Source organism: Varroa jacobsoni, unplaced genomic scaffold, assembly GCF_002532875.2.
Source record: "Varroa jacobsoni isolate VJ856 unplaced genomic scaffold, vjacob_1.0 scaffold_560, whole genome shotgun sequence".
NCBI classification, from domain to species: domain Eukaryota; kingdom Metazoa; phylum Arthropoda; class Arachnida; order Mesostigmata; family Varroidae; genus Varroa; species Varroa jacobsoni.
Window position 1 is genome coordinate 44706 of NW_019213462.1, and position 20501 is coordinate 65206.

General features: G+C 40.8%; 2 protein-coding genes across 3 annotated transcripts in view; one reads left to right on the top strand and one right to left on the bottom strand.

Moving 5' to 3' along the window:
• Positions 1-10151, top strand: part of kuz (zinc-dependent metalloprotease kuz) — a 34392-nt gene extending 24241 nt beyond the window's left edge. The window contains exons 2-8 of the mRNA XM_022835013.2: positions 721-922; positions 2197-2368; positions 2729-2975; positions 4310-4707; positions 5107-6684; positions 6890-7222; positions 7618-10151. Coding sequence (XP_022690748.1) covers positions 721-922; positions 2197-2368; positions 2729-2975; positions 4310-4707; positions 5107-6684; positions 6890-7222; positions 7618-7623 — 2936 coding nt within the window. The 3' untranslated portion in view covers positions 7624-10151. The remainder of the gene's footprint in view (positions 1-720; positions 923-2196; positions 2369-2728; positions 2976-4309; positions 4708-5106; positions 6685-6889; positions 7223-7617) is intronic.
• A 1313-nt stretch (positions 10152-11464) lies between these two features.
• Positions 11465-20485, bottom strand: Lnpk (zinc-ribbon metal-binding protein lunapark). Of its 2 annotated transcripts, none has more exons than XM_022835014.2 (10): positions 20256-20485; positions 18170-18275; positions 17794-17928; positions 17313-17467; positions 16940-17036; positions 15572-15757; positions 15215-15332; positions 14814-15007; positions 12736-12950; positions 11465-11833 (listed from the first exon to the last, which is right to left on the bottom strand). In XM_022835014.2, the coding sequence occupies exons 1-10, from the start codon at positions 20280-20282 to the stop codon at positions 11792-11794; spliced, it is 1275 nt and encodes a 424-aa protein (XP_022690749.1). In that variant the 5' UTR covers positions 20283-20485; the 3' UTR covers positions 11465-11791. The 2 variants fall into 2 exon arrangements, with proteins under 2 accessions (XP_022690749.1, XP_022690750.1); XM_022835015.2 differs by having other exon boundaries at positions 17313-17440; positions 20256-20484.
• Positions 20486-20501: the final 16 nt, after the last annotated feature.

Consider the following 20501-nt stretch of genomic DNA (forward strand, 5'->3'; position numbering starts at 1 on the left):
TGCCGAACGCGCACTTGGAAGCTGGAGTGCGGGATAGTCATTACTAGCATTAGTAGGCACGTACACCCGATTAGGCGCATATGGACGTGTACCGTGAAACGAGCTAGGTGGTTTCAGTACATGCGAACGAGTAGACGTAAACGTAATTGCTAGAAAGGGCATGATAATAACTTGGCCATCATAGAGACGTACCGACGATTCGGACAGAGGTGATATAGTGCGTTAAGTGCACGAGTCTGCCGAGTGAAGTGACGAATGCTGTTCATCCGGGGTCACCTTTCTAAAAAAATATCCGATAACAGCCTCAGCAAAATACGTTCATCACCAATGACTATGACTCAGTTGGTCATCGCAATGCCCAAATGGCGGGCATTCTAAGGGGTAGCTAATGTTGATAAATAATGAATTCTATTTGTTAATAGCACTATTGCCATGCAGCGTCTAAGCTACGGGCTTTCGATTTGAAGTGTCTAGCTTTTGTGATGCATAACCCGTTGGGCAAAAGATATTCTAATCAGCAATGTATTGTTATACGTTCGGTAGTTTGGAAGTTGTAAGTTCGATATACGGATTCTCATCAATCAAGACCAAGACTAAATATTCATCATAATAGTTGTTATGTAATGAGTTTCATATTTTCATAAAGACATATAAGGTCAATATAAGAAGAACGGTACACTAAATCAGGATATAGTAAGTTCAGCGTGTCTTCTATTGCAGATGTGGAAACCCTACAAAACAGCGGAACTACCGCGGGGAACAACCAGCGACGATTAAATCACTTTGTACGTCACTACGAACCCGTTGTCTACGATGATAAAGACCTACATGCGCGCCATGAACGAGTTCGCAGAAGCGCGGACGATCCTTCAAACACAAATAAGCCATCCGTTCTACATCTACGCTTTCGATCGCATAATAGGTATATGTGCCATACAACTTGTCGGAAAGTTGTAAAGTCTGTAAACTCGTTTCCCGTTCTACTTCAAATCCCTATGAAACTTTATTTGCCAGAAATTTTTTCTTCTAAATGTATTTATGTGAATGAAAAAAAAAAAAGTATAGGATTTGTGGTGCTATAGCCATTTTTTATTGAGATCAACTGTTCAAATAGTCTTTTAATGTATGCTTATATTAAGAGTTTGGTAGGATTTTTATTAGGTTCTACCCGGAAAAAAAACTGTCGCATCGCATCGCACATTTCAAGTAAGGTTATTCGTTTAATTTTCGTTCACTTATAGTAGTTCCGTGCGGAACATTTAACAGATTTCAGTAGATTCTCTTGGGGGTTGTTTTTTGGTTTGCGCGCTAATTAAAGCGTGAGGCATAATCAGTAACAATTGTCGTTGGGCTTCTCCTCGGAGAAATGTTTATTATTGGAAAAGTTTACGAATTTAAATTCTGCTTATCAGGTTCACTCCCTAGACCGTACCGGGTTAAGTTGCATAAGTTTCCGTTATAAGCAGATTTCCTTCGAAAGATTCATGAACGAACATTTTGTTAGATCAGCTGATGTCCCAGCCTCTCTCTCTTTGGTGCTATCAAACTTAAGCTGAAACTTTAAAAGAATTAGATTCGTAGCCAGTACACTTATAGGGATGTGCACATCTCATTCGCTAATTGATTCTATTTTAATTACCATGTCCTATATCACGCAAAGGCAAGCCTTGAGCTAATTAGGACGGTAGCAGCGATCTATTATTAGACACTGGTCGCCATGAAGGCTTTTTAACGCTTGGATAGATTTTATTTCATTCAGATTTTAAGCAAGCCTAAATCTACCTAAGTCCTAGATTAGTTTGCTCATTTTGCCTCTGAGTATTTTTCAGTAGGATCTGAAAGTCATTCGTTGTAAACTGTACGCTACCAAGCATGTACCATCTATATATATGGATAGATATATATATATATAGGTAGTTTCTGTCAAGTAAGTTTGATTGAAAAATGTGACTTCTAGTGCCACCAGCATGTTGGTCTGAATGTCGCAATAGGATGTTATTTCGTATTGAAGTTTTTAAACGAAACGAACTAATGTACGCAATGGTAAACAACCAGAACGGGTCATCTCCATGAAGATTTCAACTGAAGAACTCTATGAAAATAACATGCTTGAATGTTATAGTAATTAAAACTCAACTGAAAAATTACTAAAGTGTCGTTTTTATTTGCGTACGATGTCCTAATTTGTTTTTATAGAGTATTCCACCTCCGTCTGAAGCGAGACACGAGCGTCTTCTCAGACGGTCTGCAGGTAGAAGATCACGAGGGCCGCCGGCTGCAGGTGGATACAGATCACCTCTATTCAGGCGAGATTGTAGGAGAACGGGATAGCCACGTGTTTGGAAGCATTCACGATGGCATCTTTCAGGTAAACCGGAAAGTTTATAGCAAAATAGCGAATCGATAAAAAAATACTACTTCGTGGTCAGAAAAAAAGAATATCGAATGGTTTCTCTATTAGAGATTCTTAAGAATTGCCCGAATCGGCATCTTATCCCTTTCCACTACACGTATCGTACTTACTTTGCTCATAAACCTAAGGAGAAATCCTTGGCGGTAGTTTAGGCGTCCTACGAACATGCTCGGCCGATAGGTAGGACAGAACAGTGCATGGAAAAATGTGTCGTTCGAAATAACAAAATTTCTTACCACAAAGCTTTATCTACGGCTCCATAGTTGTAGATTAATGAGTCTCATTTTAAAGTAGCTGCTATTCTGAACGTTTCAGGGACGAATTGAGTCTACACAGGACAAAGAGCATTATTATGTGGAGCGGGCTAGTTACCATCGGCGACCAGGAAGTTTGGCGCTTGATGGGCGTATCAATGGTCACGAGAAAATGGCGCACACACGAGCCACTGAGGGCTCTGAAACTGCTGACAATAGCGACCAGATCGAGCTGGGCCCCCACTATCATTCGATCATGTATGCAGGTTCTAACGTCGAAATCCTTGGCCACCAGGAAGGACAAGGCAGTAAGTAGGCTGCATATATAACAAATGCAAGAGGAAAACGTAAAGTATTACTGTCATTTACAAAGCTGAGAGAAGAATTGTCGATATCGAGCAATCAAAAGCAAAATTTCAGAGCGTAATTATGGTTTGCTCTACATATTATAGAATGATTCTGACATTCGGGTTACTCGATAACAATGCGTCATTTAGCTTAGTTTCATCCTTCGTGGTACGCTTAGATGGCTGTAGGTTTCGGTTTAGAAGCGACAGTCATCATAACTAGTGTGAGACACAGATGTGTGCACCAAATGCAGGGCCTACTTAAAGCAAATACAGAGGCAGAATGCAAGTCGTCGAAAGGTCCCTCCAGATGAGCAGTGCAGTAAAGGCTGCTACTGAATGGAGTGTGAAAGTTCTAGAGGGGGTCGGTGGGACCTAGTATGTCTATAGGTAATGCTGCTGTTTCTGCTGGGGGTACACTAGGATGATCAGGGAGTTGACAGAGGAGAATGTAATCGAAGGATTGGAACATTCAGGGACGCATGAACAGCAACGAGATAAAGGTACCTCCTCTTTTCCTCTTTCCCCCTCCGTCTTTGTGTATCGGGTGGGATGAAGCTGCAGAAACTAGACGAGAGCCGGTAAGTGGTTTATGGTGGATGGAGCAGTTCGCTTTCCGCTGAGGGTAGGTCCAAAATCTGAGGTCGGGACTACGATTCAAAGTGCCAGTCGGAATATGTTTGACCCTTGCGTAGTTTACCAGAGAGACCGCTTGATTTTTCTGGGTTATGCAAAATACGCTGGAAAGCACTACAAGATAGTTCAGGAATCATTCTTTAGAGTGGACTCGAATAGATTTGGTTTGAGGTGTGTACGAATTATTAGTAGTTTGTAATGTATTAAATTCTCAATTGAGTATACCATAGGTAACTAGAAAAAGCATAACATGATTATCCCTGGTGGGGATACTGGCGTATCATTAAACAAGTAGCCTTAATGAATAATTATCCGAACTTAATATGGGCCTCTTTAACACTTTGTCCACATCTATAGCAATATATTGAGATAAAGAACATACATTTTACTAGCTATGTGATGGTATCGGAAGATATTGTCGCATTGATTAGTACGCTAAAGCATGAGGAGAACTAAAATTTAAATATAAGTTACATGTGCCATATAGTAGTGCGATTCGACAAGTAGCGTTATCTAACACATATCCAGCTTGTCTACTAAATCTGCTGTATTTATTATTGCGATGAAAAAATTAGATCAACACAGTTATCGGATTGTTGCGCTACTTGTTATAGCAGCTAACGCGTCATCAAACGACGCTGATGCTTTTGATGTTCCAGGTTGTGGAGCAACGGACGACGCGACCCGCAAATGGATGGAGCGAGTGGCCAATTCAGCCGTGGAAAGTATGCAGAGCACCACTCGACTCGAGCACGAGAAAGAAACTACAAAGGAACAGCCAAAGGACACAAAATACGGCCACGCACAAGACAAAAGCCAGCGACGCAAGCGTCACGAGCCGCAACTGGAGCGTCGAGAGCACTTTGAGGAGATGAAAATCGAAGACGATGAAGATTTCTCACGAACGATTTGGCAAGAAGAGAAATGGAAAATTCGACGGTCGGCTGCACGTACGAGTCATGGAGGCTTAACACAACACGCGCACTTGTATTCCGATAACCCTTTAAAATATAATCGGGCACCACATTCAACACTTGCCAGCAATGCCAATCGAAGGGTAAACATTTCTAATTATTACTCTCAGTTAATTGTTGTTGTACAGATACATCACAACAATTAATAGGAGCAATTTTTCAGTCATTTTCGGAATAATTTTATTCGTTATGCAGATTATCTCAAATCAAACATTTCCATTTACCCCTTTTTCAGATGAGCATAGTGTAAGGAAAAGGAAACCTGGTAATAATGGCCTTTACGAATCTTTATACGCCTTAAACGTTTTTAAAGATCCAGAAATCCGAGATTACTCCTTATACTATTGAATAATGCTGATTGTAACGATTGTCGTAATTACGTTTGGTTATCCTACTCAAGCCATTCAGGGGTCTGTTACTTATTACATCGTTGTTACAGCCTTCATAAATGATAATAAGTCCATAATTGTTTTGGCACACAGGTATGTAACCTCTTTGTTCAAACGGACACCTTTTTGTGGGAACATATTATTTCGACTGGGAAAGATAATGCAAAAGCTCGAGAAGAAATTTCGTCCCTGATCGCGCAACATGTCGAGGCGGCGTCCCGAATCTACAAGAACACTGATTTCAACGGTATTAAGGACATTAAATTTGCAGTCCAACGTATCCGCATAAATGACACCTCAGCCTGTCAAGGGCCAAGCCGATTTACCAACCCATTTTGCGCGGCTAACCTCGACGCGAGTAATTTCCTCAATCTCAACTCACTTGCTAATCACGACGACTTCTGCCTTGCCTATGTTTGGACCTTTCGGGATTTTCAACACGGCACGTTGGGCCTGGCCTGGGTGGCGTCCGTCAACGGCGCTTCGGGTGGTATCTGTGAAAAATACAAGACTTACTCGGAAAATAACAACGGCCGTAGCGAGAATGTCCGACGCTCACTCAACACTGGAATAATAACGTTTCTCAATCACAATGCCAAAATCCCGCTAAAGGTATCAGAAATCACGTTTGCTCATGAGATAGGCCACAACTTTGGCTCGCCACACGATTTCCCGCCACGCTGTGTGCCTGGTGGTAACAATGGCAACTATATCATGTACGCGTCGGCGACGCAAGGTCATCAACCAAACAATCAGAAGTTCTCCGACTGTTCAATTGCAAATATTTCAAACGTACTGCACGCGATTTTCAAGGGCGAACAAAAAGAGAACTGCTTCCAGGAATATCAGGGTCCATTCTGCGGCAATAAGATTGTCGAACTAAACGAGGAGTGTGATTGTGGCTACGATGAACGTGAATGCGACGAATCGTGTTGTTTTGCTCGAGACAACAGTGAACGTCAAAAAGGTTGCACCCGAAGATCGTTTGCGCACTGTTCACCGAGTGAAGGACCGTGTTGTAACCTTCGGTGTGAGTTTGAGACGTCAGGCAAACCATGCAGGCTGGAGACAGATTGTACGGAAGTCTCGTATTGTCGGGGTAGTGCGCCGCACTGTCCTGCCCCCGTACATAAGCCTAATAAGACTGAGTGTAACAATGGCACCCAGGTCTGCTGGAACGGAGAGTGCTCGGGCAGTATTTGCAACAAGTATGGTTTGGAAGAATGTTTTCTCACCGAGGACAAGACTCCTGATCCTGACAAACTGTGCGAAGTTGCCTGCCAACAGTGGAATAAGCCCGAGACTTGCCGAAGCACGTTTGAGATCGAGGCGATGCGACACATTAGTGGTATTAAACGACGACCGGGATCTCCATGTAACAACTTTCATGGTTACTGTGACGTATTCCAAAAGTGCCGTAACGTTGACGCCGAGGGCCCGCTCGCACGACTTAAGCGGCTGTTGTTCAATAAACAAAGTTTACACTCGGTTCGTCAATGGGTTACTCTCAACTGGTGGGCTGTTCTTCTCATGATGGTCTCACTCATCATCACCATGGCGTGCTTTATTCGCTGTTGTGCTGTGCACACGCCAAGCTCTAATCCACGTATGCCGCCAGCTCTTCGAATAACGGATACGTTACGAAGACCAGGTGACACGTTTAAGAGGCGGGTAAGTGAATTCATTCCACGTGTCAGATACTAAATGAAGCTATCTCATTTCAATCACGCTTATATGAACAAATGTATAGAAACACATAATATCATAAATATTCCGGTTATCAAAAATAACAACCTGCTACATAAATACGCCGCGGATAGGTGAAGTATGTATTCTGACAGATGTGTGTATTTTGTTCTGGTTTTGCTTGTCGCAGAAACGCTACGTGCCGCCCGTTGAACAGAATGGACCTCCACCCCCATACCCCGGCGTTGGGGGAGCGGTGGTGGCTCCATCCGCGCCGCCAGGGCCGTCCCAAGGGCCGTCGATGGCAGCAACGCCAGCTGCTACCTCCGGACCTTCGCACGGCTACGGCCAGGGACGGGGCCATTACAACCGCTCACAGCAAGGTGGTCACCCCCCGGGTGGTCAAAGAGGCCCCCAAAGCGGAAAGGCTGGCAAGAAGAATAGCAAAGGCAGCATAGAGATGCAATCACAGCAACAACAACAGCTGTCGCATCACGTCAATAACGCGACTAGGAATCAAAGGGTGCGTTCGTAAAGAAAATGTCTTCCGTTGTGGATCTATCTAGCGTGCTTGACAAACTGAAAATTTCGATTATTAAATGATGCAATCAGTATTTTACTTATTGATACTGTGACATCCTATAGTATATTACTATCATGCGTAGTTTATTTCGCAACACCAACTCAACAGGTAAGTTTCTGAGAACAGCTAAATATACATGCCATCGTTCAGTAAGTGCGTGAATTCAGTTAGTAATTTTAATTTCTATCTCGGAAATTGGTTGGCCCTATTTTACTTGTATTTGTAACATTCCGAAAAAAGATAAACCATTTCTGCTACAGACTGCCACGCAGCTTCCTGGATCACAGGCAACTAGGCATATGTTAAAGGCCTAACAGTTGATTTGTATATTTCAGGTATGACAGGACGCTCACCACTGCGAAGCGACAGCGACGAGCCACAAACCACGTCTTCTAACAGGAATATCGCATCCTGACAGCTCTCAAGGCCCAATAGGCCGTGCCCCCCAGCAGCTTGCAAATGGCCACCTCTCCTCTGGCCTTTCCAACGGTTCCTTGGGATTCGAGGGCCACCAGATGCAGCAGGGCTTGCAAGGTCTGCAATGCCAAGGCCCGCTGGTTGTAAGTCTTCCGCCGTCCATCAGTCAATGTGGGCCAAACGCCAAGGAGCGACCACCACGAAGTATTCCTGTGGTTAAGGTTGCTCAACCTGTCAGACAGAGTTGGACACAGGCGCGCGGCTCCAAAAAAGATCATCATCATCACCAGCAGCAGCAGCAGCATCAACAGCTCACTAATGGCATTAGCAATAGCAAGGGCAATAATCACGCTCCACATGAAGAACGAGTCCAGTTACAGGCAGCTTCGGCACAACAGCCAACTCATTCGCACGGTGTGACCACACAAACACCGAGTACTGGCATTGTACAGAGAGTGAATCCTCTACACGTACATGTAGGCAACCCTCCACCAGGTGAGGAAACCCAGAGTGAGATTTTCTGGGACTTCTGATCAAGGCCAGCACTGATACAGCTTGCAGGTCAACATCGTAGGGTGCAGCGAAGGTCAAAACCAGGATATTGGCCAGCAAAGTCTGCTGAGAGTTAATTGCAGCAGCTGCTTGTTGATGTTTGTCTGTAGAGCCTTGTTGGAGATCCGTTAGCAACTAGAGAATATGAAAGAAAACATTGGGCAGGCACGGTTTGTGCAGCGTCGACAGATTCGCAGTAGTGGCCAGAATGGATTTGCGTGTCCCTAGTTCAAGGCATGGCATTAGGCAAAACTAGTAATAGGGTAGTGTTCATATGTGATGGTCAGGGCTAAGCCGTTGTTGTAATGGACAACAAAAGTGTTGTTGGTTACAAAGGGACGCCAATATAAAAGTCGAAGTGGCTATAAGCGCGTTAGATTTAGAAGTGCTTTAAGTAGATGGGCAACAACCCTTCGCCCTACGGCGAAATCCCAGCGGCCAAGTCTGATCCAAGTGTACATCCATATGTATATATTTATATAAATATAATCTAAGTCTAGATATATGAAAAAGCAAAACAACGTACTCTGTAAGTGCCAGAGGATATGTTTGATAATGATTCAGTCAATCGATCGCAGAGAAAGATTCGCCATATTCGATCGATGAATGAGACCGACAGGGCTTGTACAGCCGGCGCGTGGTCAATGCGCGATCTCGACCTCTCATTGTTGGCCATAAGCAACGGCATATGGGTAATCTAAACGCAAGCTGACTTAGTATATATATATATATACTGACTGTATTCCGATGTAAGATATCGTCCGATGAAAATTATCGGATGTACATAGTAGACAGTATAAATAAAACACAGTATCACGACTATATTGATGATGATCATGTACGAAACAAACGAATTTGTTAGAATCACACAACGTATTATAATAATATCACTATTGCGAGTGCGATAAATCAAGCAAACGGCGACAAAAAGGTAAATTATACAATTAATTTTGCGTCTTTGATGGCAACAGCCAAATATGAATGCTAATGATGCACAAAAAGCAACAGCAGCTGCAACAGAAATGCAGTCGAGTATCAAAAAAAAGGTCAACGACATCGATGACCACAGAAGCCCCATCACAATATGGCAAAGCTGACGCTAACGAGGATTATTACGGTGCGAAAATTATTGGGTATTGTTAACTCATAATAATCGATAAAATCATTTTAGACCGACTGATTGATCGACTGGTAATATCTACTGACTGCTAGGAAAGGAACCGACGGCGTCGGCTGACGCTGTCTTATTGCAAAAAAAAAGGAAGAAAAAGAGGTGTGAATGGAAGGCTGTCACATCGTTTGTCCACTAATGACTCATTTATTGGTTATATCGGTACAGTCTTCATGATCGAAGACATGGAATGAAAGAGGAGTTAACAAGTTGTTGCAGACGTCGTTAAAATGGTGCTGACGACCTTCCATCATCAGTCACTATCGGTTCGTTGATGTGGTGCTTTGGAGGTCGATAGGACACTTCCTTTTCGACGGTTGCTAATGTTTGGTCGTCGACGCTTCTGTCGATATTCTGACGACGGTCCTAAATACGTCGTTAAACGACGAAGCTTTTACAAATTTAACCGAATAATTGGAAGACAAAGAGGCACAAAAGAGTTAACAGGGAAACATCATATCGCTGTGTCCGTCTTGTACACGTCGTAAAAGAGCAGACGTTTCCGTAAATATTTACAAGACGAAAGATCCTTTCACTGTCAAACTATTGTGAATCAGGTTATTCGATCCAAGCTATTGTGAATCAGACTATTCGATCGCGTTGCTAACAGCGGGTCAAGGAGCTTGCAGTAGTTTGTAATGTATGTATTATTAACAGAAACATTGCCGTAGGAATGTAACGAGTACTATGTAACATAAAATGAATAATAAAAAAATAAATAGACAGTAAGCAATGTGTTACGAAGGCCAGGGAAAGAATATGCTAAATCGAAAAAGGATTTAGCAAAAGGGAACTGAAGTCGTCGAAGTGACATGAAGAAACTGAAGTGGTCAAGAAGCGTTGCTTCTGAGAGCAGGTATGCGTGATCTAAAAGTTAGAACGTTAAGTAAAAATAAATACAGTCGTGTTAGGTGTAACGAATTTTCTACCGTCATAAAAGTCGTTTAAAATGCGACAAAAGTCACAAGTGGGTAATATGAGTAGGGTAATTCTTTGGGAAAAGACTTGGAGAATAAAGACAAGGGAAGTGATAGAAACAAACGAACTACAAAGGTGAAGCTTGCTGCACACCTAAATGTGTTTAATAAAAAAAAAACCAACTACTTATGTCTTGTATAAAAAACGTTCTCTTGCATAACTATGACTTAGGTATATTACACAGCTATAATATCCTCATAATAGTTTGGGCCTTAGGACAAACAATCAGAAACGCATCAGTAATATAGTGTACCGAGCGTCCTTAAATAACTAAGGAAAATGACATCTTCCAACAAATAGATTCTGATTTTCTATTCACAGCTTAGCCTAAGAAAATCATACAAATAGTGGAACTGATTGTCTATTATTCAGATTAGAAGTTTCTACTAGAGCTCGACTACATAACGGTCTCCTGTTAGGTAACGAACTATGAGAAATACATTATAGATATAGAGATACTAAATAGGCTGCAGCGAGAAAGAAAAATAAAGAAAATCTGAGCTATTACAAAGAGAAGCGAAAACGACAGTCCAACTGCTTCTCATTAGTTATCTAGATATTTTAGGTCATTGTACTTCTATAAAGTAATGACAACATTTACTAAATTAGCCTTATCTTATCGTCGCCTTTTCTGAAATAAGAGAATTAGGGCTAGGCCATTGGCCGTAGAGTGCCAAGACGTTGGCTAACGACTAGGACTTTCATACTTCTGCGTCCGTACTAACAGTAATGACGACGTTTTACTATCGCACTTACTAGTACCGGCACAAATACTCGACAACACAAATATTCGGGTCACGACTCGTCCTGCTAAAGCAGTAGCAATCGAAGAAGCTACGACTCTTGTTACGGGCCGTACAGGGCAGGGCAAAAAACTATCACAAAAAGGGTATGACCTAAGTCATTGCAGCATATGACACAACAGATCACTTGAAAGATGCTGTGGGGTGAAGTGTAGTTTTCAGCGACGGCGCGCTGCGGTCCTTCAAAAAATTCGGTGTAACTGAAGGATATGTTATGAAACGAGATGGCAGGTTAACTTTGCACTAACTAAAAAGCACCCATTTCTACTAGTATAAAAGTCCGACACACACAACATGATTTATTAGCTATATATAGTAATAATAATTTCTATTATTATATTATTAAGGATATTGCAACATATTAATAAATGCGAAGGTGTTTACGTGTTTTGCCGCACGCACTCTAAAAATACCTATGTATTAATCAACTGGAGCATATTTTTTCTGTCATTGTCAATTATCGATGATTGAAGAAGCCATCACATTAAAAAAACGCGGTTAGTGCTCGAACCGCTGCTGAGGTCACTTAATCATTATTTCGATTTTTGAAAGCTTTATATTACAGAGTAGAATTATCACCCGTCTGGATTAAGTTGACTCTGGAGGATCATCCGTTGCCAGCTGGGGCTCCTAACAACATAAACATATGAAGAATATTCATTAAACCGTTGTATTATGATTCATTTTATAATCACTGGCAAGACCTCTAGTCCGAAGTAGTCACATTTAGCTAAATCCCCTCAACTGACTTATTGGGACAGATACAAGATATTTCTTAATCGAGTACATTAATGTGTGTTAGCTCTACTTAAAATAAACTGTTATTTCAACAACTCGTTGTTTTAAAAGATACTGAGAATACATATGGCTATACAAATTTCGTTCAGATTATAATTGCTTAAAGTGACTATATTAACTAAAATTTAACAACACATTATAGACATATGTTTTAATTGTGTAGGCTTGTGTATGCAGCTGTTTCGGCTCATGCAGGATTCTTCTAATTTTTTTCTATAAGTGCACTATTAACACCGCACTTAACTGTCAATCCGCATAGCTTTAACGGAGGGTGATGGCATTTATAAGAAAGGCATGACCTATTTACCACGCGCCGTCACAAAACGAGTACACCCAGTTTTGCGACTTGTTCTCCAAAGCTTCCTTTTAATGAATACTTTTTTAGTTTTTGTTCATAATGCACTGACTACGTGTCCTATTTTGGTCTACTGTGAATAGCTTTTGCCTGCAGGACAGCGTGAAAAATTTCGATTTAATAACACTACTGTTCTTTTTTCGTGTAAAAATAATATGAGAAGAACATAACAGGACAAGTTGATAGGAACAACAATAAAAAAATAAAACGTGCTTTTGGTAGTGCGGCAGTGGCACTGATAACGAAGTATGATTACGATGACATGCCGTTAGGAGGGTTTTGTCTGTGAGTGCAGTTAAGGCTGGCAGCCTCCTCGCTTGTACAGGTCCTCTGCTTTGTCTCAAGTGATTTCTTGTGGCGTCGACCAAGTTCGTGGTACCTGTTGTATGATGCGCTCTTGCTGCGAATCATCCGTAATTGTCGGCTCATTTTCATCTCCTTCAGGTGCGGGTCGCGCACCGGTGGGCGCATCTCCCTCTGCCCCGACCTGGGGTACATCCGTGGCACTAGTGAAGCTGGCGGCGTTTTCGGCTTCGGTCTCGCCATCCTGATCAGAGTCCTTCGTCGAAGGACCCGAAGGAACCGGCGAGCCGGCTGAAATACGAAGTAAAATAATATTGCAACCCATTTTACACACAACACTCGATTCCATTCCATTTGCGTTTTGTCAAGTTACTGATCATAATAGGTTGAAGCAGCACGTTTTGCCCTATTGCGTATATATTCGCCTGAAGGCCATCAATGGGTTTGAAGCGTTGAATGCGACACCATGTGAAACATTGATATGTATTCTATTAGTTTAGATTTCGTTAATACTTGTTAAAACAAGAACTTTATACGAGTCGTCGTAGAAAAGTTGAGTCCGCAAAGAACTGCTTACAACATAGTGTCCTGGCATAGTTAATTCAGAAAAATGTTGATCAAACCAAAAATGTTATGGTTAGGTTCTAAATAACAATATAAAACATTTAACATTAGATAGTATAGACAATCCAGAACTTGCGAAACGTGATATTTCTCTGTTTACACAGAACCAGGAAGTTTAATGTAAATAGTTTGATTAATTAACAATTAAAAGATTTGTGTGTAAAAAAACAGCGCTATTTTTTGTGCTAACAAAACGATTTCTCAAAAAACAAGGTTCAGCCATTCATATCTGGATAGTGTTCATAATTTGAATCAATTAAAAAAAATTGGAAAACCTTCCATGATACACATTACCACAGGCTAATCATGAGGCTGCTTTACGCACACATATATAAGATACAAACGAGCATATTAATATACGTAATCAGGTAAAAACAGAACCCAAACTCAGCATTTTAATCGACGTAAAGTCTTATGGAAAATTTTCCAAAAGCATTTTCGTATGCGCACCTGTTATACCTATCATGCATCTGTTATATTTGATGAGCATTCATTGTTGTCTGGTGATATATGTCGGGAAATTTTCAGAGAAGTATTTATAAAAAGAAAATCACAGAAATAGTTTAAACGTCCGGGGATCAACATGTTTCAACTTTTCCAGTGTTTGGTACGTTACACCGAACATATCGAAGAATCATGCTTTCACTACATTAGCTTGTATACGAAAGGACCAGTTCGATGAATGCCTTGGTGAAGCGGCCTATGATTATCTTTTCAGCAGCTGTGTTTGTCTGCATACTTAAGAGAGATGAGCCAACTTCGACCAAGCCATAGCCGACCTTTGGGGATATTTATTCTAGCTGAAGCCATGGCTGCATTCGTCTCAAAGCTAAATTGATGTTTTATACAGAATTCAAATATTGCTTGTACCGATGATAGCGATTTTGTTATTTTTAGACGTGCCTTAATTTCTTACGCAACTTCAACGGCTCAGAATTAGGTATTTACAGGCTGGTATTTACAAAAAGGATACTTTTCAAATAAATATCTGGTTTAAGGAACAAACATTTTCAGATACACAAATAGTTTTTGATTTTTCCTCTTTAGTTTCATGTAACCATTGAAAATTTCTAATTGATTATATTCGATGGTCAATTTATCCATTTATGTATCCTCAAGTCTAACAATTGCCGCCTGCAGGACATAATGAACTTGCGAACAATTTCTACGCATTTCGCGCATTATATAGTACTTGAGCTTACGTCGCATCCCAAAAACAGCGCGGCATGTGCCGACTGTTCAGAAAGGAGTGTCCTTCCGTTTCTGCTATCCGACGCCTAGGTAATCTATCGTTTCGTCCAGCTCGCTGAGTAGCTTGCTCTATTGTTAAAACGTAATGCTGTTAAGCTAAGAACAGATCATTCAGCGGCGGAGACAACAACGAAACAACGCTTCATCACAATCACAATCATCATCATTGTTTATCTGGCTTGACCGGACCACCACTTTCTTTGGTATCTGAGTTCGGAATGTTTTGCTTTGGTTGCTGAAGAGAAGTTTCGGGGGTTGATTCCTTTTCTTCGGACTTACATCGCGAGATGTCGTTGAGCGACGTGGTCGAGTTAGCGGCAGAAAGGTGATTCAACGAGGGAGGAGGTCCTGGACGTTGTTTACGCGCAGGGTTAAAGTGGAAACAGTAACAACACTGGAACGCCAAAAACTCGAACTCTTCCCGAAGCGCCATACCGTTGTGGCTGCAGCACTTCTTGCAAATCAAAGCATACCTGCGCGAGGATAAGCAACATCATAATGATTGGGAGTGGCGTGTTATTCGTTTACCATCGATCAATAGCAAATTCCACTTGGTGAAGGGAAAGACCGCCAAGTTCTTGGACAGTCCTGAATCTATATGAACCACGATAAGAAGATTATAATTGAAATCTTGTAATAGCAATTAATTATGATCTAAGCATTATGGGACGATCCATTACCTGTTATTGGGTCCCTCACCAACGATATAATCAATAACCTTTTCAACGGCTCCCCTTTCTTGCGGGAGAATAGGCCGCACGGTTCGCGGAGCATAGGGACTGCGATTCGCTGTCAGTACTGTTAGAAATATTAGAAATTGTCAGTAAAACGATTCCAGCTGGAGAGTAGAATAATTTTTTCAATGTATATTTTCTTACTTTCAGCGAGAGATTTGGCTTCATCATCTGAGGATTCGGAGTAAGGTCAATCGATCTGGCACACTTAACTATTCAAACAAATAGCCGGTTACAGTTCTACACCTCACACGCTCATAAATGAAGAAAATATCTGTCAGGTAAATTTCGATTTCGACTAACCTTGGCTTGGCATAGGCTGAATCGTTTTCCGCAATTGGCCATGTTTCAGCGGCGTAAACGGCTGCTGTAGCTGCTGTTGTTGCTGCTGCTGCGGTTGCTGTTGAGGATGTCCCTGAAGCATGGACACATTTTGCATATTCACGGCGTTCATCGGGGTTCCCACCATGCGTCGCCGTATATCCATACCTACTCAGCGAATGGAAATCGCAGACAGTCCATATCAGATAAGCACACGCATCAGTTTCGAGCTCCAGTACCGTGGATGCACTTTACTAGGTAATTTTGTGCGTGTTTCTACCGCGAACGGTCTGATCAAAGTTTTAAGTAAAAGACAAGCTCGAAAAGCCGACAGCGTTATGAACTAAAGTGATCGCACACAATAAAAGTAATTTTTAAATAGATGTAAGCTTATAAGTACACTCACCAATCAGTTATTCTTCGTTACCCCTTCAATCATATGAACTCCACCCTTACTAAGCGAAAAGATGCACTTGTAACTTCCCTAGGCATTTATTTATAACACTTTTCTACGAAGCTACAGCGTTAGAATGGTCGACGATTAGCTGAAGAGATTTCTCACTCGAAATCCGTACGAGGAACCAGCCACAGGATGATCGATCACAGAATGACACAATATCATTGGAACCCTTGCTTCCATTCACAATATATTGATTTAGTTCAAAGTTTTCTTTCCAAAATCCGGTAGCCGTTGTATTCAAAGCATTATTGAGAAGAGCCGGCGGAAAATGCCGCCTTGTCATAGATTCAATACTTACTCGAGTTCTATGTCGGAGATGTAGCTCATCCAGCTTAAAACTACTAAAACGACGTACAAAAACTCTTTTACAATGATGTTTGATGTAAAAGATGTGTAAAAAAAGCATGTAAAAGAAAGTGATTGCGTTGCGTAGACATGTCGTAGGAAAGGTCCTACGTGTCATTGTCAGATGGAAAGGCCTGGTGGATGTTCGACCTTCAACAGAGTACCCATTTGATGGTCACACCGCTAATGGAAGAGATCCTAAAGGCACGCCTTATAGGACGACATTCTCTCCAGTTGTCGAGCAAGTGTATATTTAACAGCATTTTACCAATTATATCCATACGAAGTAGTTCTTGGGAATTACTTAAACGAGGTAACACTTAAGACATACGTCGGCGCTAACTCGACGAGACTAAACAGGTCGAACTGCTCTATACGTGCACTACGGTTACCGTGTCGGAAATACAGAGGTCGAACAAACAAAAAAAAAACCGCCAAACCATTATCACTAGTTTGAGGAAGAGGCAGATAGTCCTGAGTGCACGTTGACGTTCGTGGCTTAGTTCCAGTCATCAAATTTGGTCCACTCAGATCGTTTAGCTCACCGCTTTGCTGAAGTACAGCCGCCATCGCTCTTTGTTGCTCGGCCTGTGCTTTTCGCATTCGAGTGTCGGGATCGTACTTCTCCAAAATCTCCTGCGCCTAGAAAACCAACCATCGATCGAGGCGATGCAGACAATAGCAACAACAAAAACAACAATAGCGACAAGTATTTTGTAGCGTCCAAGAACTTCAAAGCAAGCTAGGAAACAACAGACGTTATTGTTTTAGCTCCCAGTACACGGAGTAGACCAAACGGCACTTCAGTATCAAATCGACATACTGATAACAGGAGTTAACTTATGAAAACGAATCAGTTAACTGTCTTTATTACTAATGCTGTCATATCATAATGCTGGTGCTGGTGCTACCGCGTACCTTCTTATACGTTTCCGTCTCCTTGACTTTGTTGATTAACACTTTCTTTAATTTGATGAGCCGATTTAGTTCCTCTTTTTTCCGCTCAATTCGTGACGTATAATGATATTGTAGAAGTCGTTTGCTGCCTATCAATGACAAACACAACAGCAGCTCAACAATACCAGACACCTCTAATTGAATAAAGTATTTTTATTTTGAGAAATAATTAGATAAAATCGTCAATTCGGCAAGAGCACAGCTGCTTTCGTAACGAATATAGGTTTTATAAAGGAAGCGACTTTAAGCGATTAGAATCTTACTTTCACTCGATATTCAAGTTGGCCGACAAAGATCCGTTGTAAGCATCCTAGACACAATAAGCATTATGTTCTTCCTAACACAATAAATGATCAATAATAAATGATCAAATAAGGTTAGTGGATACTTTTACATCTAAACTGTGCACTCTCATAGAGTAGTTGTGTGGACGTTGTAGTACCTAGAAGGACAACAGGGGCGAAGAAAACCGGAGCAAAACAGATGAGACTAGATGCGAACGACGAATGATCAAATATAAAATAGGCTGCAACACCTCCAATGATGATTAACATTATTCCATAAAATAGCATGGCACCTAAAAGGAAACCCAGAACATAAGATACAATTAATGAAGATGAATCCTCTTTGATGAATCTACTTGAAATGTTGCACTTTGCAGTTGATGATTATCTTTTTCTTACCACTTACACAGAAGACGCAGACATTGAACACAGATACTGCCAATTTAGATAAAAATTTTATTGATTAATTGATTTTGACCTTCTTCTTACATTGTAAGCTAAAATAATCGAACTTTATCCAAGCCAGCTACTTACCAACGATTTTTTTCATAGCATGTTCTGTTGCTTCATTAAATTCATGAATCTGAAATATTTGCTTCTCCAACGCCTCGAGCTGCTGTTCCAACGTCAGTGGGTCTTTCTGTTTGATCCAACAAAAAAAATGTTGATAATAAGTTACTATCTATTCATAAAACATATTTTTACTGCACATTAAAAGACTCATAGCGCTAGTTCATTACGGATTTCAGAAAAACTCGATGATAAGAATTATATTACCTATCTATTCACCTAAAATGATCAATTAAAACGAACACAGAATTAAGTAACGATACGACTACTTCCAAATACTACAAAACAAAATCTATTGCCTACTTATCATCTGGATTAACATCAAATTGCTCCTGTCGAACTCAGCTGACTTCGAAATTGAATAACCTCTGCTGAGCTGCTAGCAGACAAATCTAGCAAAACATTTCGAACGTTGACTTCAATCCGCTTATTTTTGCGATAAACCCCTATGATTACAGAGCTTTTCATGCTTTAAAGAAGTCACATGCTTCTAAACATTTACTTCGAGAGGCCACAGAAAAATTATATGGGAACGTGGATAATAGGTATACGACTGTCTAGGATATGCCAGAATGCTGAAGGTAGAGCATTCGTAAGACACTGAAAAATTCGTCACTCCAGCCTGATTGTTTTAAAAATTCGCCAAATTCGCTTGCAACAGTTTTATAGTAGGAATAAAACTCATTTGGCTTTACAGGCTATAAAATAACAGTGTTCAATTAGTTTGCTTCTTTATTTTTAATATGTAAGAACTGATGTTTATCCACTGCTGGTAATTATGAACAATAACCACAATAAAGGAATCATTTACCCTTAAGTATGTTTATCTTATACATTTGGCCGATTATACAAAGCACAAGTAATTGACGCTATAGGAACAGCATACGTTTAGAAATAAACCGCGCCATTCGTATTTTGAAATGAGCAAGAAGCAAGGCGAAAATTCATCGAACACCAAGGGTAATTCACTTAGGATGATCATTTATTTAAGGTCTTTACGTAATCCAGATCGGCTGTGTACTATTCTAAACCCCACGACAGCGTTGGTATCTGATAAGCCTTTCTCTATGGTTATCTATGACAAGTTAACACTTGTCATAGATAACCACAGAGAAGGAATGTTGTGAAAGAAAATTGTGTTACTGAGGTGAGGTCAGCGATGTCAAAGAAGAGGGTGTTCGTTTATCCATTGGTCTTCATCTGTACAACAGACTGGTCCGTCAGCTTCATTCAATTTGCAGACTTTACGATCTGCAATGCCCACATCCTGTCATGCATGTCCATTTGTTCATAAAGGCCTCAGAATATAGTAAGCGTGCTCACTACATCTGCTGTGATGGATGCTGAAGTCATGACTCGATGGAGCTAAAGATCTCTACGGAGGACCTATCTCTATCGAGGCAATAACTTTTAGTGAGCAAATTCATCAAATGTATGACAACGACTAGGCGTTAGTGAAATCTGTGAAAAATAGCATAGTCGGATAAACAAATTTCACAATTTCCTTAATTCAAGGTATACAGACTAACATTAAGCGAGTTATATTTTTTTTGCATATCCAGTAAATATTTCTTTAATTATACACAGATGATTCTGTAGAGTTTATTTATCCATCAGATGAAATCGCTATACAATTTTTCAAATCAGTATTTTCAACCCGTTTGATCGTGTCCGGAAGAAACGGCTCCAAACGAAGTATATCCTTAAAGCCTTTTTTTTTTAATTAGAGAGAATTTTTTTAATTAATTTTTAAATAGAGGGATGTATATATTTGAGTTTCGTGTTTTGTTTTTGAAGTACAGTGATCGATCTTCATGGGTTTTAAGGGAGTGCATAGCTCTACTGTACGTATCGAAAGTAGGTTACTTGTCACTAGGCGTAATAGGAGATCGATATAGTATGACAAATTTGCTAACTTATCCTTGTGCTGGACTTTCTTATATTTAAGCTTTCAGAATCCTGCAACTAGCACTTCTGACAGCATTCATAGGACAAATTCAAAACAGCTGTTGTTCGTTTTCAAGTAATTTCTCCTGATTTATAGACTCACCCGAAATTTTGAAATAATGGCACCCATCGCAGCTGTTTTAGAAGCACTATACGAATGAAGTGATCTCTTCCTTGTTCCGTCCCACCGATATTAGTCTACGCCTAGAGAAGAACACAAATCAATGAGTACACAGATTTACAACAACACGATTCGTTCTCCGTGTGGCAGTCGCTGTCGCTTTGATTAATTGGGGCTCTGACGACCCATCGATTTCAGTGGGAGAGCTGCGCTGCCGACAATACGGGA